At 35.0% G+C, this 25,101-nt stretch overlaps 1 protein-coding gene across 1 annotated transcript in view; it reads right to left on the bottom strand.

Moving 5' to 3' along the window:
- The window catches only part of ACSL5 (acyl-CoA synthetase long chain family member 5), a 41,485-nt gene extending 16,632 nt beyond the window's left edge, over window positions 1-24,853 (bottom strand). The window contains exons 1-7 of the mRNA XM_063434751.1: window positions 24,788-24,853; window positions 17,684-17,849; window positions 14,103-14,211; window positions 13,608-13,672; window positions 10,066-10,167; window positions 9,490-9,589; window positions 8,718-8,896 (exon numbers count right to left, since the gene is read on the bottom strand). Of these exons, the coding sequence (XP_063290821.1) occupies window positions 8,718-8,896; window positions 9,490-9,589; window positions 10,066-10,167; window positions 13,608-13,672; window positions 14,103-14,211; window positions 17,684-17,839 (711 nt within the window). The 5' untranslated portion in view covers window positions 17,840-17,849; window positions 24,788-24,853. The remainder of the gene's footprint in view (window positions 1-8,717; window positions 8,897-9,489; window positions 9,590-10,065; window positions 10,168-13,607; window positions 13,673-14,102; window positions 14,212-17,683; window positions 17,850-24,787) is intronic.
- Window positions 24,854-25,101: the final 248 nt, after the last annotated feature.

The following is a 25,101-nucleotide window of genomic DNA, read 5'->3' as shown; positions in this document are numbered from 1 at the left end:
TTTATAGTATATGTCTATAGGTTTATCTATACGGTATTTATAGTGTCTATAGGTTTATCTATAGGTATTTATAGTAAGTGTCTATAGGTTTATCTATAGGTATTTATAGTAAGTGTCTATAGGTTTATCTATAGGTATTTATAGTATGTGTCTATAGGTTTATCTATAGGTATTTATAGTAAGTGTCTATAGGTTTATCTATAGGTATTTATAGTATGTATCTATAGGTTTATCTATAGGTATTTATAGTATGTGTCTATAGGTTTATCTATAGGTATTTATAGTAAGTGTCTATAGGTTTATCTATAGGTATTTATAGTATGTATCTATAGGTTTATCTATAGGTATTTATAGTAAGTGTCTATAGGTTTATCTATAGGTATTTATAGTAAGTGTCTATAGGTTTATCTATAGGTATTTATAGTGTCTATAGGTTTATCTATAGGTATTTATAGTATGTGTCTATATGTTTATCTATAGGTATTTATAGTATGTGTCTATATGTTTATCTATAGGTATTTATAGTGTCTATAGGTTTATCTATAGGTATTTATAGTAAGTGTCTATAGATTTATCTATAGGTATTTATAGTAAGTGTCTATAGGTTTATCTATAGGTATTTATAGTATGTGTCTATAGGTTTATCTATAGGTATTTATAGTATATGTCTATAGGTTTATCTATAGGTATTTATAGTGTCTTTAGGTTTATCTATAGGTATTTATAGTATATGTCTATAGGTTTATCTATACGGTATTTATAGTGTCTATAGGTTTATCTATAGGTATTTATAGTAAGTGTCTATAGGTTTATCTATAGGTATTTATAGTAAGTGTCTATAGGTTTATCTATAGGTATTTATAGTGTCTATAGTTTTATCTATAGGTATTTATAGTATGTGTCTATAGGTTTATCTATAGGTATTTATAGTAAGTGTCTATAGGTTTATCTATAGGTATTTATAGTAAGTGTCTATAGGTTTATCTATAGGTATTTATAGTGTCTATAGGTTTATCTATAGGTATTTATAGTATGTGTCTATATGTTTATCTATAGGTATTTATAGTATGTGTCTATAGGTTTATCTATAGGTATTTATAGTGTCTATAGGTTCATCTATAGGTATTTATCGTAAGTGTCTATAGGTTTATCTATAGGTATTTATAGTAAGTGTCTATAGGTTTATCTATAGGTATTTATAGTAAGTGTCTATAGGTTTATCTATAGGTATTTATAGTGTCTATAGTTTTATCTATAGGCATTTATAGTATGTGTCTATAGGTTTATCTATAGGTATTTATAGTAAGTGTCTATAGGTTTATCTATAGGTATTTATAGTATGTGTCTATAGGTTTATCTATAGGTATTTATAGTATATGTCTATAGGTTTATCTATAGGTATTTATAGTGTCTATAGGTTTATCTATAGGTATTTATAGTATATGTCTATAGGTTTATCTATACGGTATTTATAGTGTCTATAGGTTTATCTATAGGTATTTATAGTAAGTGTCTATAGGTTTATCTATAGGTATTTATAGTAAGTGTCTATAGGTTTATCTATAGGTATTTATAGTGTCTATAGTTTTATCTATAGGTATTTATAGTATGTGTCTATAGGTTTATCTATAGGTATTTATAGTAAGTGTCTATAGGTTTATCTATAGGTATTTATAGTATGTATCTATAGGTTTATCTATAGGTATTTATAGTATGTGTCTATAGGTTTATCTATAGGTATTTATAGTAAGTGTCTATAGGTTTATCTATAGGTATTTATAGTATGTATCTATAGGTTTATCTATAGGTATTTATAGTATGTGTCTATAGGTTTATCTATAGGTATTTATAGTATGTGTCTATAGGTTTATCTATAGGTATTTATAGTATGTGTCTATAGGTTTATCTATAGGTATTTATAGTGTCTATAGGTTTATCTATAGGTATTTATAGCATGTATCTATAGGTTTATCTATAGGTATTTATAGTATGTGTCTATTTAGGTTTATCTATAGGTATTTATAGTATGTGTCTATAGGTTTATCTATAGGTATTTATAGTGTCTATAGGTTTATCTATATGTATTTATAGTATATGTCTATAGGTTTATCTATAGGTATTTATAGTATATGTCTATAGGTTTATCTATAGGTATTTATAGTAAGTGTCTATAGGTTTATCTATAGGTATTTATAGTAAGTGTCTATAGGTTTATCTATAGGTATTTATAGTATGTGTCTATAGGTTTATCTATAGGTATTGATAGTAAGTGTCTATAGGTTTATCTATAGGTATTTATAGTGTCTATAGGTTTATCTATAGGTATTTATAGTATGTGTCTATATGTTTATCTATAGGTATTTATAGTATGTGTCTATAGGTTTATCTATAGGTATTTATAGTGTCTATAGGTTTATCTATAGGTATTTATAGTAAGTGTCTATAGGTTTATCTATAGGTATTTATAGTAAGTGTCTATAGGTTTATCTATAGGTATTTATAGTATGTGTCTATAGGTTTATCTATAGGTATTTATAGTATATGTCTATAGGTTTATCTATAGGTATTTATAGTGTCTATAGGTTTATCTATAGGTATTTATAGTATATGTCTATAGGTTTATCTATACGGTATTTATAGTGTCTATAGGTTTATCTATAGGTATTTATAGTAAGTGTCTATAGGGTTATCTATAGGTATTTATAGTAAGTGTCTATAGGTTTATCTATAGGTATTTATAGTGTCTATAGTTTTATCTATAGGTATTTATAGTATGTGTCTATAGGTTTATCTATAGGTATTTATAGTAAGTGTCTATAGGTTTATCTATAGGTATTTATAGTATGTATCTATAGGTTTATCTATAGGTATTTATAGTATGTGTCTATAGGTTTATCTATAGGTATTTATAGTAAGTGCCTATAGGTTTATCTATAGGTGTTTATAGTATGTATCTATAGGTTTATCTATAGGTATTTATAGTATGTGTCTATAGGTTTATCTATAGGTATTTATAGTATGTGTCTATAGGTTTATCTATAGGTATTTATAGTAAGTGTCTATAGGTTTATCTATAGGTAGTTATAGTAAGTGTCTATAGGTTTATCTATAGGTGTTTATAGTGTCTATAGGTTTATCTATAGGTATTTATAGTATGTGTCTATATGTTTATCTATAGGTATTTATAGTATGTGTCTATAGGTTTATCTATAGGTATTTATAGTGTCTATAGGTTTATCTATAGGTATTTATAGTAAGTGTCTATAGGTTTATCTATAGGTATTTATAGTAAGTGTCTATAGGTTTATCTATAGGTATTTATAGTGTCTATAGGTTTATCTATAGGTATTTATAGTATACGTCTATAGGTTTATCTATAGGTATTTATAGTGTCTATAGGTTTATCTATAGGTATTTATAGTATATGTCTATAGGTTTATCTATACGGTATTTATAGTGTCTATAGGTTTATCTATAGGTATTTATAGTAAGTGTCTATAGGTTTATCTATAGGTATTTATAGTAAGTGTCTATAGGTTTATCTATAGGTATTTATAGTGTCTATAGTTTTATCTATAGGTATTTATAGTATGTGTCTATAGGTTTATCTATAGGTATTTATAGTAAGTGTCTATAGGTTTATCTATAGGTATTTATAGTATGTATCTATAGGTTTATCTATAGGTATTTATAGTATGTGTCTATAGGTTTATCTATAGGTATTTATAGTAAGTGTCTATAGGTTTATCTATAGGTATTTATAGTATGTATCTATAGGTTTATCTATAGGTATTTATAGTATGTGTCTATAGGTTTATCTATAGGTATGTATAGTATGTGTCTATAGGTTTATCTATAGGTATTTATAGTATGTGTCTATAGGTTTATCTATAGGTATTTATAGTGTCTATAGGTTTATCTATAGGTATTTATAGTATGTATCTATAGGTTTATCTATAGGTATTTATAGTATGTATCTATAGGTTTATCTATAGGTATTTATAGTATGTGTCTATAGGTTTATCTATAGGTATTTATAGTATGCGTCTATAGGTTTATCTATAGGTATTTATAGTATGTGTCTATAGGTTTATCTATAGGTATTTATAGTGTCTATATGTTTATCTATAGGTATTTATAGTATATGTCTATAGGTTTATCTATAGGTATTTATAGTAAGTGTCTATAGGTTTATCTATAGGTATTTATAGTAAGTGTCTATAGGTTTATCTATAGGTATTTATAGTATGTGTCTATAGGTTTATCTATACGTATTTATATTAAGTGTCTATAGGTTTATCTATAGGTATTTATAGTATGTATCTATAGGTTTATCTATAGGTATTGATAGTATGTGTCTATAGGTTTATCTATAGGTATTTATAGTGTCTATAGGTTTATCTATAGGTATTTATAGTATGTGTCTATAGGTTTATCTATAGGTATTTATAGTGTCTATAGGTTTATCTATAGGTATTTATAGTATGTATCTATAGGTTTATCTATAGGTATTTATAGTATGTGTCTATAGGTTTATCTATAGGTATTTACAGTATGCGTCTATAGGTTTATCTATAGGTATTTATAGTATGTGTCTATAGGTTTATCTATAGGTATTTATAGTGTCTATAGGTTTATCTATAGGTATTTATAGTATATGTCTATAGGTTTATCTATAGGTATTTATAGTATATGTCTATAGGTTTATCTATAGGTATTTATAGTAAGTGTCTATAGGTTTATCTATAGGTATTTCTAGTATGTGTCTATAGGTTTATCTATAGGTATTTATTGTAAGTGTCTATAGGTTTATCTATAGGTATTTATAGTATGTATCTTTAGGTTTATCTATAGGTATTTATAGTATGTGTCTATAGGTTTATCTATAGGTATTTATAGTAAGTGTCTATAGGTTTATCTATAGGTATTTATAGTATGTATCTATAGGTTTATCTATAGGTATTTATAGTATGTGTCTATAGGTTTATCTATAGGTATTTATAGTATGTGTCTATATGTTTATCTATAGGTATTTATAGTAAGTGTCTATAGGTTTATCTATAGGTATTTATAGTATGTGTCTATAGGTTTATCTATAGGTATTTATAGTGTCTATAGGTTTATCTATACGGTATTTATAGTAAGTGTCTATAGGTTTATCTATAGGTATTTATAGTGTCTATAGGTTTATCTATAGGTATTTATAGTATGTGTCTATAGGTTTATCTATAGGTATTTATAGTATGTGTCTATAGGTTTATCTATAGGTATTTATAGTATGTGTATATAGGTTTATCTATAGGTATTTATAGTAAGTGTCTATAGATTTATCTATAGGTATTTATAGTATGTGTCTATAGGTTTATCTATAGGTATTTATAATAAGTGTCTATAGGTTTATCTATAGGTATTTATAATAAGTGTCTATAGGTTTATCTACACTGCGTGCAGAATTATTAGGCAAATGAGTATTTTGACCACATCATCCTCTTTATGCATGTTGTCTTACTGCAAGCTGTATAGGCTCGAAAGCCTACTACCAATTAAGCATATTAGGTGATGTGCATCTCTGTAATGAGAAGGGGTGTGGTCTAATGACATCAACACCCTATATCAGGTGTGCATAATTATTAGGCAACCTCCTTTCCTTTGGCAAAATGGGTCAAAAGAAGGACTTGACAGGCTCAGAAAAGTTAAAAATAGTGAGATATATTGCAGAGGGATGCAGCACTCTTAAAATTGCAAAGCTTCTGAAGCGTGATCATCGAACAATCAAGCGTTTCATTCAAAATAGTCAACAGGGTCGCAAGAAGCGTGTGGAGAAACCAAGGCGCAAAATAACTGCCCATGAACTGAGAAAAGTCAAGCGTGCAGCTGCCAAGATGCCACTTGCCACCAGTCTGGCCATATTTCAGAGCTGCAACATCACTAGAGTGCCCGAAAGCACAAGGTGTGCAATAATCAGAGACATGGTCAAGGTAAGAAAGGCTGAAAGACGACCACCACTGAACAAGACACACAAGCTGAAACATCAAGACTGGGCCAAGAAATATCTCAAGACTGATTTTTCTAAGGTTTTATGGACTGATGAAATGAGAGTGAGTCTTGATGGGCCAGATGGATGGATTGGTAAAGGGCAGAGAGCTCCAGTCTGACTCAGACGCCAGCAAGGTGGAGGTGGAGTACTGGTTTGGGCTGGTATCATCAAAGATGAGCTTGTGGGGCCTTTTCGGGTTGAGGATGGAGTCAAGCTCAACTCCCAGTTTCTGGAAGACACCTTCTTCAAGCAATGGTACAGGAAGAAGTCTGCATCCTTCAAGAAAAACATGATTTTCATGCAGGACAATGCTCCATCACACGCGTCCAAGTACTCCACAGCGTGGCTGGCAAGAAAGGGTATAAAAGAAGAAAATCTAATGACATGGCCTCCTTGTTCACCTGATCTGAACCCCATTGAGAACCTGTGGTCCATCATCAAATGTGAGATTTACAAGGAGGGAAAACAGTACACCTCTCTGAACAGTGTCTGGGAGGATGTGGTTGCTGCTGCACGCAATGTTGATGGTGAACAGATCAAAACACTGACAGAATCCATGGATGGCAGGCTTTTGAGTGTCCTTGCAAAGAAAGGTGGCTATATTGGTCACTGATTTGTTTTTGTTATGTTTTTGAATGTCAGAAATGTATATTTGTGAATGTTGAGATGTTATATTGGTTTCACTGGTAAAAATAAATAATTGAAATGGGTATATATTTGTTTTTTGTTAAGTTGCCTAATAATTATGCACAGTAATAGTCACCTGCACACACAGATATCCCCCCAAAATAGCTATAAATAAAAACAAACTAAAAACTACTTCCAAAAATATTCAGCTTTGATATTAATGAGTTTTTTGGGTTCATTGAGAACGTGGTTGTTGTTCAATAATAAAATTAATCCTCAAAAATACAACTTGCCTAATAATTCTGCACTCCCTGTATAGGTATTTATAGTAAGTGTCTATAGGTTTATCTATAGGTATTTATAATAAGTGTCTATAGGTTTATCTATAGGTATTTATAGTAAGTGTCTATAGGTTTATCTATAGGTATTTATAGTAAGTGTCTATAGGTTTATCTATAGGTATTTATAGTGTCTATAGGTTTATCTATAGGTATTTATAGTATGTGTCTATAGGTTTATCTATAGGTATTTATAGTATGTGTCTATAGGTTTATCTATAGGTATTTATAAGAAGTGTCTATAGGTTTATCTATAGGTATTTATAGTATGTGTCTATAGGTTTATCTATAGGTATTTATAATAAGTGTCTATGGGTTTATCTATAGGTATTTGTAGTATGTGTCTATAGGTTTATCTATAGGTATTTATAGTGTCTATAGGTTTATCTATAGGTATTTATAGTAAGTGTCTATAGGTTTATCTATAGGTATTTATAGTATGTATCTATAGGTTTATCTATAGGTATTTATAGTAAGTGTCTATAGGTTTATCTATAGGTATTTATAGTAAGTGTCTATAGGTTTATCTATAGGTATTTATAGTGTCTATAGGTTTATCTATAGGTATTTATAGTATGTGTCTATAGGTTTATCTATAGGTATTTATAGTATGTGTCTATAGGTTTATCTATAGGTATTTATAAGAAGTGTCTATAGGTTTATCTATAGGTATTTATAGTATGTGTCTATAGGTTTATCTATAGGTATTTATAATAAGTGTCTATGGGTTTATCTATAGGTATTTGTAGTATGTGTCTATAGGTTTATCTATAGGTATTTATAGTGTCTATAGGTTTATCTATAGGTATTTATAGTAAGTGTCTATAGGTTTATCTATAGGTATTTATAGTAAGTGTCTATAGGTTTATCTATAGGTATTTATAGTAAGTGTCTATAGGTTTATCTATATTTATTTATAGTGTCTATAGGTTTATCTATAGGTATTTATAGTGTCTATAGGTTTATCTATAGGTATTTATAGTGTCTATAGGTTTATCTATAGGTAGTTATAGTATGTGTCTATAGGTTTATCTATAGGTATTTATAGCAAGTGTCTATAGGTTTATCTATAGGTATTTATAGTAAGTGTCTATAGGTTTATCTATAGGTATTTATAATAAGTGTCAATAGGTATCTATAATATGTGTCTATAGTTATTTACAGTGTGATGTTTCTATAGGTTTATGGTGATAATTAGGGTGTGATGTCTCATTAGGTCACGGGTTAATTACATCAGGTTAAATAGTCAGAACCAAAGAAATCAGAGGGGAGAGTCTAGCGCCCCACCATCTTTAGCCATCATCGCTTACCACTGGTCTAACCCAAGGGGAGCTAGATTTTGCCAGGTTTATCCTACCTGGGACATAGTCTTAGCTTCAGACATTTACTAAAGGGTGAAGTACCGTAATGTGTTTGGAATATAATTTGAAGCTGTTGTAAAAGTATTTCTGGTGACAGACCCATTAATGAAGTAAAAAGTAATGCCTTGTTGTATCCTTACATGTTGTCAATGGGAGGTAAGAAGTTGACATTTAGAAGAAGAATATTGGCAGAGATGGGGGAAGCAGTGGGTACATGGATTGTTTAAATATGGGTTTTGCTAGTTTTTGAAATTATTTTAGATCTAATTTTAGTAAAGTGAACATTAATATATCTTAAATCTGACGCCAAGGGATTTTAATTATTTTCTTATTATTAAGTAAGCAGTGAAATACCTCAACGTCTTTCATCAATAAAATGTCAATGTTACATTTCACAGCCTTATCCTTCAGTTCGTCTTCGAACGCCTCCATCAGGATGACTGTTGTGATCCCAGGCGTCAGGCCTTTCTCGCAGTTGTCCAGCAGGATGCGAGCCTTGTCCGATTTGTCACAGATTACCACTGACAAGTCAGCTGCAAAACAGAGTCACCTTTTATTCCGTTTGCATAACTCAGATGGCAGGATCCCGATAAATCCACTGGAAGGATCCTGAGTGTGACTTACAGGTTTTTAATTAAAGTAGATCTCCCAACCGCTGACACTATAATGAATAATCGTGGTAGATATAGTGGCTATCTACATATATAATTATATAACTGAATGTGTATAAATGTGCATCTGTACAAATGTGTGTGTGTGTGTGTGTGTATGTATGAGTAGGAATGTGTTAGCATAAATGTGCATTTGTGTGTATAAGTGTGTGTTTAAATATGAGTGTTTATGTATAAATGTGCATGTGTGTGTCTAAATGTGCATGTGTGTGTGTGTATCAATGTGATTATGTGTGTATAAGTGTGCATGTGTATAAATGTGAGTGTGTGTGTGTATAAATCTGAGTGTGTTTAAATGTGAATGTGTGTGTATAAATCTGAGTGTGTTTAAATGTGAATGTGTGTGTATAAGTGTGCATGTGTTTAAATGTGAATGTGTGCGTGTATACATGTGAATGTGTGTATAAATGTGTGTGTGTGTGTGTGTGTGTATAAATGTGTGTGTGTGTTCTCACCTCTGTTAACAATATAAACAATGGCTTCTGCTCCCAGGGTGTCGTACAGCGGAACGATGGCCATGGAGTACGTATAACAAGCCAGCTCTGCTATGACGGCCTACACAAGACAGAGCAAACCGGTCAGAGAAAGGAGATTCAGAGATGCATTTCATTAATATCATCAATATCATACACCTTGCTCCCATTTTACCCATTAAAGAACTATAGGGGGCATTTATTAAACTGCGCCAACACTTTGCATCTAATATTTCAGCGCAGTTTATTAACTCTATAAGGTGTTGTTTTATTATCTGCCGTTTTTTCAGTGACGCAGTGGATTTATCATTTTCCAATACTTTTTATGTCAGAAAAGAGTTCTGTAGTCTTCTGAAAAGAAGATTTTGTCAAAACCCGGCAGAACTTACTGTAAAGAAAATCTTCACTTTTTAGATCACTTTAACATGTACAGTCAAAATAATGTCAGAATTTTCAGATCTCTCTATCAGTAATTGCGTTCCAACAATGCTGCTTATAAATTCAGGATTAAGCTGCTGGTTTCCAGTCAGCTCAGTGAATTATTGGATATGGATTTACCTCTGGTCGATTCTGTGAGAAGATCCCAATAAACTGATCGGGTGAAGGCTTACATCCTTTCTGTAAAAGTCCAGATCCCAAATATTCAGCTCTGTCCGCTACCTGCAACGAATCAATAAAAGACCTAAATCAGAGCAGCAATACAACACTCCCATAATCACTAATCAATGCCAAAATCTGTAATATCTCTAATATCTAATGCCATCTCACCATATTAACTATCGCTCCCACCATCATCATTACTGCTACACTGGTATCCCTAACTTGTCACAACGTAAAAACATAGAGCCATCTGTACTCCAGGGGGTTTCAACTGCTACATTCTGAACTATTAAAGGACCACTATAGGCACCCAGACCACTTCAGCTCAATGAATTGGTCTGGGTGCCAGGTCCATCTAGTTTTAATCCTGCAGCTGTAAACATAGCAGTTTCAGAGAAACTGCTATGTTTACAATAGGGGTTAATCCAGCCTCTAGTGGCTGTCTCATTGATCCCAAAAAACGTATAAAGCCAAGAAAATGAGTTTGTTTTCCTGGAACTATAGTGGTCCTTTAACTGTTACATTCTGGGCTATCAACTGCTACATTCTGGGCTATCAACTGTTACATTCTGGGCTATCAACTGTTACATTCTGGGCTATCAACTGCTACATTCTGGACTATCAACTGCTACATTCTGGGCTATCAACTGCTACATTCCGGACTACAAAACAAAGAAAATAAATCCAAAGGTGGTCTAACTAAGAGACAACCATGAGGACAATTACCCAGTCCAATTCCAATAGTAAATGTTAACAGGAAAGAAAATAATAAATAACTTTATTAAGGTATATAATACAATGTATACATAAATACCAATCTAAATAGATAGAGTCAGTTAAGAGGAATAACCCACCATCAAAAATAGAGATAGGTGGCTAAATAATAGCCTACTGTATATAATCCTTCTAAAAAGAAAAGAAAAATAATAATGACTCAATGATGCTTGGGCTAAGGGTATAGAAACACTCATATGGGTGGAGAGGCTAGGTGGAGAGTAGTGGGTAATGGAATGTATGGATCATAATCTCACATTCATATAGCCCCACATATAGTAAACTCCTCCACAAGTAGTCACCCTTAGTGTTCCAACCCTATACTCCTGGGAAACACCTTCAAGGGTGTTCCAATCCAGACTTATCTATAATAGAAAAATACACCAAACTTAAAATAAAATAAAAACTAATGGTAACCAGTCTAAATAGAGAGAGACAGAGAGGAAAGAGGAGAGGCCAGGCACGAAATGGAAGTGGCTAATTAATAGCCTACTAAGAGAGCTACCTTTCTAAAATAGAAAGGAGATTAACTAAATAGTGCTCTGGCTAAGGGTGTACAAGCAATAAGAGAGGAGGGGAGAAATAAAGGAGAGAGGTAAACCCGGTTTTAGCCGCTTTTTCACTCACGATTTGAGCACTCTGCACAGATGATTTGACACTTATTCAAACTCTTGGAACCTTTTCTAATGTTAGTTTGAGCTAAGATTAGAACACCCTCGAAGGTGTTTCCTTAGGAGTATAGGGTTTAGCATAGAGAGTGTTTGTTTGCTGGGAGGCTACAAGTGGGGGGAGAGGTTTATATTATATGGTTGGTTTTTTGATACCTTACCTAAACGTTTATATATGCTTATGCATTTACCTCTCTCCTTTATTTCTCCCCTCCTCTCTTATTGCTTGTACACCCTTAGCCAGAGCACTATTTAGTTAATCTCCTTTCTATTTTAGAAAGGTAGCTCTCTTAGTAGGCTATTAATTAGCCACTTCCATTTCGTGCCTGGCCTCTCCTCTTTCCTCTCTGTCTCTCTCTATTTAGACTGGTTACCATTAGTTTTTATTTTATTTTAAGTTTGGTGTATTTTTCTATTATAGATAAGTCTGGATTGGAACACCCTTGAAGGTGTTTCCCAGGAGTATAGGGTTGGAACACTAAGGGTGACTACTTGTGGAGGAGTTTACTATATGTGGGGCTATATGAATGTGAGATTATGATCCATACATTCCATTACCCACTACTCTCCACCTAGCCTCTCCACCCATATGAGTGTTTCTATACCCTTAGCCCAAGCATCATTTAGTCATTATTATTTTTCTTTTCTTTTTAGAAGGATTATATACAGTAGGCTATTATTTAGCCACCTATCTCTATTTTTGATGGTGGGTTATTCCTCTTAACTGACTATCTATTTAGATTGGTATTTATGTATACATTGTATTATATACCTTAATAAAGTTATTTATTATTTTCTTTCCTGTTAACATTTACTATTGGAATTGGACTGGGTAATTGTCCCCATGGTTGTCTCTTAGTTAGACCACCTTTGGATTTATTTTCTTTGTTTTGTTTCATTACCCTAGGGTTACCCCCTTTCTACCCAGTCTAGGTGACCATCCCTTACCTAAGAGACGGTAATAGGGTAGGGTTTTGTCCTCCCTGTTTTCTGGTCCCTTAAGGTTTCATCTATACTTACATTCCGGACTATCAACTGCTACATTCTGGACTATCAACTGCTACATTCTGGGCTATCAACTGCTACATTCTGGGCTATCAACTGCTACATTCTGGGCTATCAACTGCTACATTCTGAGCTATCAACTGCTACATTCTGAGCTATCAACTGCTACATTCAGGGCTATCAACTGCTACATTCAGGGCTATCAACTGCTACATTCTGAACTATCAACTGCTACATTCTGGATTATCAACTGCTACATTCTGGACTATCAACTGCTACATTCTGGGCTATCAACTGCTACATTCTGGGCTATCAACTGCTACATTCTGAGCTATCAACTGCTACATTCTGAGCTATCAACTGCTACATTCAGGGCTATCAACTGCTACATTCAGGGCTATCAACTTCTACATTCTGAGCTATCAACTGCTACATTCTGGACTATCAACTGCTACATTCTGGACTATCAACTGCTACATTCTGGGCTATCAACTGCTACATTCTGGGCTATCAACTGCTACATTCAGGGCTATCAACTGCTACATTCAGGGCTATCAACTGCTTCATTCTGGGCTATCAACTGCTTCATTCTGGGCTATCAACTGCTTCATTCTGGGCTATCAACTGTTACATTCTGGGCTATCAACTGCTACATTCAGGGCTATCAACTGCTACATTCTGGGCTATCAACTGCTACATTCTGAGCTATCAACTGCTACATTCTGAGCTATCAACTGCTACATTCTGGGCTATCAACTGCTACATTCTGGGCTATCAACTGCTACATTCTGGGCTATCAACTGCTACATTCTGGGCTATCAACTGTTTCATTCTGGGCTATCAACTGCTTCATTCTGGGCTATCAACTGCTTCATTCTGGGCTATCAACTGCTACATTCAGGGCTATCAACTGCTACATTCAGGGCTATCAACTGCTACATTCAGGGCTATCAACTGCTACATTCAGGGCTATCAACTGCTACATTCTGGGTTATCAACTGAATATGTTCGAATTTCTTAATATGCGAACTGCATTAATTTGTTTGGACCTACCTGTCTGTAAGTCATCCATTCGTAAGGTTGGTTCGGTCTCCTCCAGCCCAAACAGTTGCCATTTCCTGTAAATAGAACAAAACACAATTAGACAAAACAGAAATCTGACACAAAGGGCAAAACGATTGAATGAAAAGCAGGTGAATTCTCCAGAGTTGTTGATTAAATAAGAACCCGGCTTTGGGCAGTATTTTTCCATTTAGAATGTACGATGAGATAACTTGGCCTATAGGGTCCTGGATTCATTCAGGATAATCTACCAAGAGCAGAACATCCGTGTATGAGCTAAAACTGAACGCATGATATTTACTAATTCTAACCGCAAGCAGCCCCAAAAATGCAAAACTGAGTTTAATGGCAGCTAAAAACTATTTCTGGTAAAGTCTCAACTCCATGCAAAGTCCAGGAAGCACCTTTATCTAACCCCAATCTGCCTTCGGCTGATTTTCCCTAGATTTCGAAATATTGTAAAAAGGCAGAGATTGGCCCCCTTACCGGAAACACGGATCCCTCTCATGAAGATTTCATATAAGGTTTTTCCGTCTTCATAATAATAAGACATGAGTTTGTCATCCTTCAGCAAAGCGCATCTTCGCGCACCGCCCTGTGTGTGAAATAGTGGAGATTTGTTTAAAACTTTAATTAGCAAAATATTTCCGGAAATAAAACAAAAAATTAGAATGTTTTTTAGTTAATAAATTATGGCGATTAGATTCTGGGTGATTAATGCATTGCATATCTAAGGCCCCAACAATGGAATCTAAATGTAAAAACAGGACAATAAAAGAATACATAATAATACTCTTAGTACTATATTTCGCGGATATTATATTTGGCAGAGATTATATTTGGCGGGTACTATATTTGGATGATATATTTGGTGGACATTATATTTGGTGGATATTATATTTGGCGGGCATTATATTTGGGGGATATTATATTTCGATGATATTATATTTGGTGGACATTATATTTGGTGGATATTATATTTGTTGCATATTATATTTGGTGGACATTATATGTCTCGTACATTACATTTGGCGGACATTGTATTTTGGGGATATTATATTTCGTGGACATTATATTTGGCGGATATTACATTTGGCGGACATTATATTTGGTGGACAATTTATTTGGTGGACATTATATTTGGCGGATATTATATTTGGATGATATTATATTTGGCGGACATTATATTTCAATGATATTATATTTGGCGGACATTATATTTGGTGGATATTATATTTGGCGGACATTATATTTGGATGATATTATATTTGGTGGACATTATATTTGGCGGACATTATATTTGGATGATATTATATTTGCTGGACATTATATTTGGCGGACATTATATTTGGATGATATTATATTTGGTGGACATTATATTTGGTGGATATTATATTTGGATGATATTATATTTGGTGGACATTATATTTGGCGGACATTATATTTGGATGATATTATATTTGGTGGACATTATATTTGGCAGACATTATATTTGGGTGATATTATATTTGCTGGACATTATATTTGGCGGACATTATATTTGGATGACATTATATTTGGTGGACATTATAGTTGGCGGCTATTATATTTGGCGGATATTATATTTCTCGGACATTATATTTGGCGGACATTATATTTGGTGGACATTATATTTGGTGGATTTTATATTTGGCGGACATTATATTTGGATGATATTATATTTGCTGGACATTATATTTGGCGGACATTATATTTGGTGGATATTATGTTTGGATGATATTATATTTGGTAATCATTATATTTTGCGGACATTATATTTGGTGGGCATTATATTTGGCGGACATTCTATTTGGTGGATATTATGTTTGGATGATATTATATTTGGTGGACATTATATTTGGTGGATATCACATTTGGCAGACATTATATTTGGATGATATTATATTTGGTTGACATTATACTTGGTGGACATTATATTTGGGGTATTATATTTCAATGATATTATATTTCGCAAACATTATATTTGATGGACATTTTATTTGGGGGATATTATATTTCAATGATATTATATTTGGTGGACATTATATTTGGCGGACTTTATATTTGGTGGATATTATATTTGGTGGATATTATGTTTGGATGATATTATATATGGTGGATATTATATTTGGTGGACATTATATTTGGCGGATATTATATTTGGTGGATATTATGTTTGGATGATATTATATTTGGTGGATATTACATTTGGCAGACATTATAATTGGTGGATATTATATTTGGCAGACATTATATTTGGTGGATATTATATTTGGATGATATTATATATGGTGGGCATTATATTTGGTGGACATTATATTTGGTGGACATTATATTTGGATGATATTATATTTGGTGGACATTATATTTGGTGAATATTATAGTTGGTGGACATTATATTTGGTGGACATTATATTTGGCGGATATTATATTTGGTGGACATTATATTTGGTGGATATTATATTTGGATGATATATTTGGTAGACATTATATTTGGTGGACATTATATTTGGTGGATATTATATTTGGCGGACATTATATTTGGATGATATTATATTTGGTGGACATTATATTTGGTGGATATTATATTTGGTGGATATTATATTTGGTGGACATTATATTTGGTGGATATTATATTTGGTAGACATTATATTTGGTGGACATTATATTTGGTGGATATTATATTTGGCGGACATTATATTTGGATGATATTATATTTGGTGGACATTATATTTGGCGGATATTATGTTTGGATGATATTATATTTGGTGGACATTATATTTGGTGGATATTATATTTCGCAAACATTATATTTGATGGACATTATATTTGGTGGATATTACATTTGGCAGACAATATTTTTGGTGGACATTATATTTGGTGGATATTATATTTGGTGGACATTTTATTTGGTGGACATTATATTTGGTGGATATTATTTTGCAAACATTAGATTTGATGGACATTATATTTGGCAGACATTATATTTCGATGATATTATATTTGGTGGACATTATATCTGGTGGACATTATATTTGGCGGACATTATATTTGCTGGATATTATATTTGGTGGACATTATATTTGGTGGATATTATATTTGGATGATATTATATTTGGTAGACATTATATTTGGGGGATATTATATTTCGATGATATTATATTTGGCGGACATTATATTTGGTGGATATTATATTTGGCGGACATTATATTTGGATGATATTATATTTGGTGGACATTATATTTGGCGGATATTATGTTTGGATGATATTATATTTGGTGGACATTATATTTGGTGGATATTATATTTCGCAAACATTATATTTGATGGACATTATATTTGGTGGATATTACATTTGGCAGACAATATTTTTGGTGGACATTATATTTGGTGGATATTATATTTGGTGGACATTTTATTTGGTGGACATTATATTTGGTGGATATTATTTTGCAAACATTAGATTTGATGGACATTATATTTGGCAGACATTATATTTCGATGATATTATATTTGGTGGACATTATATCTGGTGGACATTATATTTGGTGGACATTATATTTGCTGGATATTATATTTGGTGGACATTATATTTGGTGGATATTATATTTGGATGATATTATATTTGGTAGACATTATATTTGGGGGATATTATATTTCGATGATATTATATTTGGCGGACATTATATTTGCTGGATATTATATTTGGCGGACATTATATTTGCTGGATATTATATTTGGTAGACATTATATTTGGGGGATATTATATTTGGATGATATTATATTTGGTGGACATTATATTTGGCGGACATTATATTTGCTGGATATTATATTTGGTGGACATTATATTTGTCGGACATTATATTTGGTGGATATTATGTTTGGATGATATTATATTTGCTGGATATTGTATTTGGTGAATATCACATTTAGATGATATATGTCTAGATGTGTGATGTCACTTAATGCACTATCTATCATGATTTTTAAAAGTGTGTCTTAGCTAAACTAAACGTTCTGAAGTAATAAAGATGCAGTTTTGGCGTTACCTGAGTTCCGACAGACTGTTTGTTCAGGTCGATGGGTGGAAAGACCGGTTTTGGTTTTGTCAGGACATAGATGAAAGCGGAAATCCCCACGGTGATCAGGGCAACAATGAAGGGAGTGGAGAGAGGGGTAAAGAGAAAGCCCAGGCAGCAGCACATCTCACTAAATCTGATACAAAAAGAGACAATGTGACACAATGTACCGGAACCTGCTACCAGCTTGGATGGAGGACAGCTCACCCCAAATTCTCGTCAAAACTAATTTCTTTAAATAATCTTACAGATCCTCCCAATATCCCCAGTCCCATTATATCCACAATGCAGACAGTTTGTATTGTGTGCTGCATGTTTTATTATTTGGGGATTTCCATGTCAGTTAACCTCACGCGTGGTGCTAGAGGCACAGTTTGTGTGTCGCCCCTCGTACCACTCCTGCACCCAAATAAAGCTTGTGGATTCAGATTCACATTTATATATTGGAATTATTTATTGAATATGTATTGATTAGATTATAAAAGAGAGACAGACAGACAGACAGAGAGAGAGACAGATAAATAGATAGACAGACAGACAGAGAGAGAGACAGATAAATAGATAGACAGACAGATAGATAGACAGACAGACAGACAGAGAGAGAGACATATAAATAGATAGACAGACAGAGAGAGAGACAGATAAATAGATAGATAGACAGACAGACAGACAGAGAGATGGATAGATAGATAGATAGATAGATAGGTACATAGATAGATAGATAGATAGACAGACAGACAGAGATAGAGAGAGAGAGAGAGATAAATAGATAGATAGACAGACAGACAGAGAGATGGATAGATAGATAGATAGATAGATAGATAGACAGACAGAGATAAGATAGATAGATAGATAGATAGATAGATAGATAGATAGATAGATAGATAGATAGATAGAGATTTACATCAATGTTTTACCCTTTAACCCCCATGGATTTAGATAATAATTAACCACAAAATCTTTCCTGCTCTGGAAAATAATAATTTCATCCCCCAATTACCTGTTTAATTTAAGTCATGTTTGTGACCCGCTGCATGTACGGACCCGCTCAACCCGCTTCAATCTAAACTCAGTGAAGGTGTAAACACAATGTGTCACAGCACAATTAATTTAATTAAGGTTTTGGAAGAAAACTTTGTTCCTGGAGTAATCAGCACAAACTGGGCAATTAAAGGAGCCTGCACACATTTATAGATAGATATACATTAATGCTCTGTTAATAAAATAATAAAATAATACAAAATAAAATAAAATATGGAGGGAAAAACTATTGCAGAATATATGAGGTGACACATTATTTTGAATGTATATATTTGTGGAGAATATTTTAAAAATAGAAAATGTTCCGTGTGAGGTACTTGCATGACAACTTCCCCTGAATCCAAATCACCAGGGAGTCGCTCCAGTAGTGCCTCAGGGCTTACCCCCTAAATATAAATTAGAAATAAACTACAAACTCACTCATAAGAAACATTGTGTGCAGGTGTTATCTGGGAACATAAACAGTATGTAGATAAACACGTTTAACCAAATGAAGAAAGTCAGATACCTAAATCCAAATCCCAATAGAATAAGGCCCTGGCTGGTAAATGGAGCCTCGTTGCATAAAACCAACTCCCTCCACCCTCTCTGGCTTTATTAGTTATTGCCAATATTAGGGGACTGGATAAAAATAAAGAGTACAAATCCTAGGTAGTATTCCGTATATGGATTGGTATAGCACAAAGTTCAACAATTTTGCAAGGGGAAGGGAGAGGGGGAGGGGAGATAAATTATCCACAAAGATATCTCCACTATATGGAGACTTGTTGAGGATTTGTGAAATTTCTCATAGATGAAGGTATGATAATTCAACAGTTGAGTACCAAAATTCACTAGACTATAATATATCATCCTTAGTATAGACAGAAAAAGATAAGGCCTCTCTCCCTTTTAAATCTTGCTAAATAGTAAGAGTAACGAAAAGTAAGTGTTAAATAATAGAAACCGTGCTTTAAAAAGGTTTGCTTGGTTTAGATCACCATTGTGAATACAGTTAGTAGTGCCCTGTGAAAATTCGAATGCCCCTATTCAATATCTTCTTGTGAGTGATTGTTATGGTTTATATCTGGAGAATATCTTAGTATCGCAAGGGGAAGAATTTCCCATCTCTATATATTTACCAGTGTCCCCCCAAATTGCTGTCATTGACCCCCACACCTTGCATTTTGTTACCCACAATTCTTGTCTCTGGTTGTTTGTGGTGGCCAGATTCGGGGTATAACTGACAATGTAGGAGAACCGGTCCTATTTACTAATTTCATTCATATCTGGTGCAGCTTTTCTACATATTTATTAACTATATCTGCAAGTAGCATCAGTATGTGAGCAGCTATTATTATTCCCTCCACGCCATTTCTTGTTTACTGGCAGTAATAATAAAATAATAGTGTATGTGTTTATAATACTCTCTATCCTGCCGCCTGTTGTGTAATATTAATAATTCGCCTGCGTAGGAGACCAGTCCGATGTAGTAACTGTGTGATGGCAGTCTGTGGGCTGCAGTCAGGGGTCAGAGTGTAACACAGACCGTACCCTTGGCAATATAGGTGAAAGGACAGGGCCAAGACCTGACAGATTGAACCGGCTGATACGTCTTTCTGTGTGAAATTGCAACTCGTTACATTGTGTATATGTCATCAGGAAAAAGGGGCAAAGGCTTTCTCTTATCAGACATTGCTCCGTCTCCTGGACGGCCATCAATCAATCCAGGCTGATTAACTTTACCTTTAAACCCAAATAGTAGGTTTTATTAAACCATTATCAGTGTATCCTAAGAACATGACATATTCCCATGTTATAAATACTGTAGTTTACCCTTTGGCTGGATTCCTTGCTGTCCCCTGTATCCCAGGCTGTTACCTGGGGGTCCGTTACCTTTACTGTCTCCATAACGGGGTGTACATCTAGACACGGTCACTGTGACTGCTCCCGCGTTATTATATATATAAGCTATGTAGGTGAAGCACAACAGTAATTTGTCCATCTGCATTGTGAGAGTTTGAACTATTTGGCATCTCGCTACAAACTCATTGAGAGACCTCAGCATCCAGAGCAGAACCAGCGCCATGATGATGAGACCCACAAGGTTGAAACTGCAGTCTCTGGCTGGTTTCTGGTCACAGCTCCGTTTCGATCATATCCAGTGTTTAAAATGGTGTCCATTGCTACGAGTCTCTACAAGAAACGCGGTGTGAAGTCTCAAACACGATGCCTGTCTGAGCTCATTTGCATGTCAAGCTGGGAATTCTGGGATAGTTGTGAAAAATTGGTTTCTCAACATTACTGTGCTAAAGGGTGACTTTCCAAAGTCCAGTTTGAGATATACAGGAGATGCACAGCATTTCTATATATTCACACTGTATCAGTTATGGAGATTGCACAGGTAATGGATAATGAGATAATAAAGTAACATATATATAATATATAAGAGATAGATAGACAGACACACATACCAGATCACTTATGGAGAGATATATATATAATATGTGGTTCCCATTAACAATAACCACTAATTGGTCTTCATTGATCTGAATGACAATATCTGTCTATAAATTATATTTACATTCACTATTCTGCTTATGGAGAGAACGTATTTAATAAAAAATAAAAAAAAAAGATAAATATTCAGGGTGGTCATTAATGTGGGAAATGGGATTCCAAGTGTTGGGCCAAAATCATTTGAAGTGCTTTTCAGATTCACCTGTTTTGCCCTAAAATTTGAAATTAATTTTGAATATTTGACAAATCCCACTTTAGTGACTACCTCAGTAATCTGTAATTATTAATAACGGACCATTTGCCCAGACAGTAGGACAGAAATAACACTAATTATACAGACGACAATCCCCAGAACACTTGGCTTCATTTTTTTAATTCTAATTTAGTTTGTTTTGCCCAAAATGCTAAAAAGCTCATTACTAACCCATCTTCACTGAGAAGATCTCTAATTCCAGGAAGCCAAAAAATATAAATAAAAATCAGGTTACGCCGGTCGCAGGAAGATCCCAACCACCGCTGTCCACTGATTGATGGGATGATATATCTAAGGAATGTTCTAAATTCACGTAGAATTAACCGGGGAGATGTAAAATGTGTGTTTTGGTGAATTATTGCAGTTTGGCTAATTTGAGCCAATGTTTTGCAATTCGTTATTCCGTGTTTAATTAATTAATACTCACTGTATTAAACTAATTGTTTATGGGGTGTAAGATAGCAGTGATCACTGTGCCTGACGCACCAACCTTTATAAAGGTGAGATAATACGGTATCCACAGCAACTTCATATGTTTTAATGTCATGGTTACCTATCTACCAAGCATGCAGAGCTGCATTACCTACTGCAAGTGACAAGGCAAAATAGGGCAAAATATAAATTATTTCATGGTATCGTGGGGTGCACCAAGAGGGAGCAGCCCCTACAGCTTCTCCTGGGCAAGTGCCTTATTGCAGCCCTGCACTCTCTTCTCCCTCTCTTTTCCAGTCTGCTCTCTCTACCAGACCAGCACTCTCTTCCACAACAGCACTCTCTACCAGACCAGCTCTCTTTTCCAGTCTGCTCTCTCTACCAGACTAGCTCTCTCTTCCATTCTGCTCTCTCTACCAGAGCAGCACTCTCTTCCACACCAGCACTCTCTACCAGACCAGCACTCTCTTCCAGTCTGCTCTCTCTACCAGACTAGCTCTCTCTTCCATTCTGCTCTCTCTACCAGACCAGCTCTCTCTACCAGACCAGCACTCTCTTCCACACCAGCACTCTCTACCAGACCAGGACTCTCTTCCACACCAGCTCTCTCTACCAGACCAGCACTCTCTTCCACACCAGCTCTCTCTTCCATTCTGCTCTCTCTACCAGAGCAGCACTCTCTTCCACACCAGCACTCTCTACCAGACCAGCACTCTCTTCCAGTCTGCTCTCTCTACCAGACTAGCTCTCTCTTCCATTCTGCTCTCTCTACCAGACCAGCTCTCTCTACCAGACCAGCACTCTCTTCCACACCAGCACTCTCTACCAGACCAGGACTCTCTTCCACACCAGCTCTCTCTACCAGACCAGCACTCTCTTCCACACCAGCTCTCTCTTCCACACCAGCTCTCTCTTCCATTCTGCTCTCTCTCCCAGACCAGCACTCTCTTCCAGTCTGCTCTCTCTACCAGACTAGCTCTCTCTTCCATTCTGCTCTCTCTACCAGACCAGCACTCTCTTCCACACCAGCACTCTCTACCAGACCATCACTCTCTTCCACACCAGCTCTCTCTACCAGACCAGCACTCTCTTCCACACCAGCTCTCTCTTCCACACCAGCTCTCTCTTCCATTCTGCTCTCTCTACCAGACCAGCACTCTCTTCCACACCAGCACTCTCTACCAGACCAGCTCTCTCTTCCAGTCTGCTCTCTCTGCCAGACTAGCTATCTCTTCCAGTCTGCTCTCTCTACCAGACCATCACTCTCTTCCACACCAGCTCTCTCTACCAGACCAGCACTCTCTTCCACACCAGCTCTCTCTTCCACACCAGCTCTCTCTTCCATTCTGCTCTCTCTACCAGACCAGCACTCTCTTCCACACCAGCACTCTCTACCAGACCAGCACTCTCTTCCAGTCTGCTCTCTCTACCAGACCCGCACTCTCTTCCACACTAGCTCTCTCTTCCATTCTGCTCTCTCTACCAGACCAGCTCTCTCTACCAGACCAGCACTCTCTTCCAGTCTGCTCTCTCTACCAGACCCGCACTCTCTTCCACACTAGCTCTCTCTTCCATTCTGCTCTCTCTACCAGACCAGCTCTCTCTACCAGACCAGCACTCTCTTCCACGCCAGCACTCTCTACCAGACCAGCACTCTCTTCCACACCAGCTCTCTCTTCCAGTCTGCTCTCTCTACCAGACCAGCACTCTCTACCAGAACAGCTCTCTCTACCAGAACAGCTCTCTCTACCAGACCAGCTCTCTCTACCAGTCTGCTCTCTCTACCAGACCCGCACTCTCTTCCCCACCAGCTCTCTCTATAATCAGAGTATAGAGTAGTTGTGTCTGTAAATGTGAATTCAGATTGAATCCTAAATGTATTCTTATAATAATAATCTAATGACACAAACTGTAACAGAAAATTCTGTAATATACCTGTCACTAGGAATATCTGTGGTCTTTCACCATGCACACTTCTTGTGATATTCCTGTCTCACTATACTGCTTGCACACTTCTTGTGATCTTCCCGTTTCACTATACTGCTTGCACATTTCTTGTGATATTTCCGTTTCACTATACTGCTTGCACACTTCTTGTGATATTCATGTTTCACCCTGCTGCTTGCACACTTCTTGTGATATTCCTGTTTCACTATATTGCTTGCACACTTCTTGTGATATTCCCATTTCACTATACTGCTTGTACACTTCTTGTGATATTCCTGTTTCACTATACTGCTTGCACACTTCTTGTGATTTTCCTGTTTCACTATACTGCTTGCACACTTCTTGTGATATTCATGTTTCACCCTGCTGCTTGCACACTTCTTGTGATATTCCTGTTTCACCCTGCTGCTTGCACACTTCTTGTGATATTCATGTTTCACCCTGCTGCTTGCACACTTCTTGTGATGTTTCCTGTTTCACTATACTGCTTGCACACTTCTTGTGATACTCCCGTTTCACTATACTGCTTGCACACTTCTTGTGATATTCCTGTTTCACTATACTGCTTGCACACTTCTTGTGATATTCCTGTTTCACTATACTGCCTGCACACTTCTTGTGATATTCATGTTTCACCCTGTTGCTTGCACACTTCTTGTGATGTTTCCTGTTTCAATATACTGCTTGCACACTTCTTGTGATATTCCGTTTTCACTATACTGCTTGCACACTTCTTCTGATATTCCTGTTTCACCATACTGCTTGCTCACCTGGAGTCAAAGTAAAGCTGCTCTGCATCCGAGCTCTGCCTGATAATGGCTATTTATATACACTGAGGCCGAGCCAATTCCATCCATGTCAGCCCAGCCCAACCCTGCGGCCAATTCTCACTTATCCCTTACCTTGTGTTCCCCACACAGCCGGCGCACTCTATTCACCGCCCTGAGCCACACAGAGAGTGTCAGGCCTCTCCACGGCAAACTGTACCGTCCCTACCTGTATACCTCCAATAAAAGGCTCACATTGCACTTAGAAAATAATCTTTGAACCTTACTTGCTACAGGTTCAAAGGTAGAAATGTCTGTTTAAATACATCGAATGCACTTTACCTGCCTGGGAAATATATGTCCAGTAAAAGGTTAAACACAAGATGCTTGCGTAATTGTTTGACAAAGCAGCCAGACACTTTGTACAGGTATATTACAACATTTTAAAT

Source organism: Pelobates fuscus, chromosome 10, assembly GCF_036172605.1.
Source record: "Pelobates fuscus isolate aPelFus1 chromosome 10, aPelFus1.pri, whole genome shotgun sequence".
In the NCBI taxonomy this organism is placed as follows: Eukaryota; Metazoa; Chordata; class Amphibia; order Anura; family Pelobatidae; genus Pelobates; species Pelobates fuscus.
The sequence above is the reverse complement of the archived record's forward strand: the minus strand, read 5'-3'. Positions and strand labels throughout refer to the sequence as shown.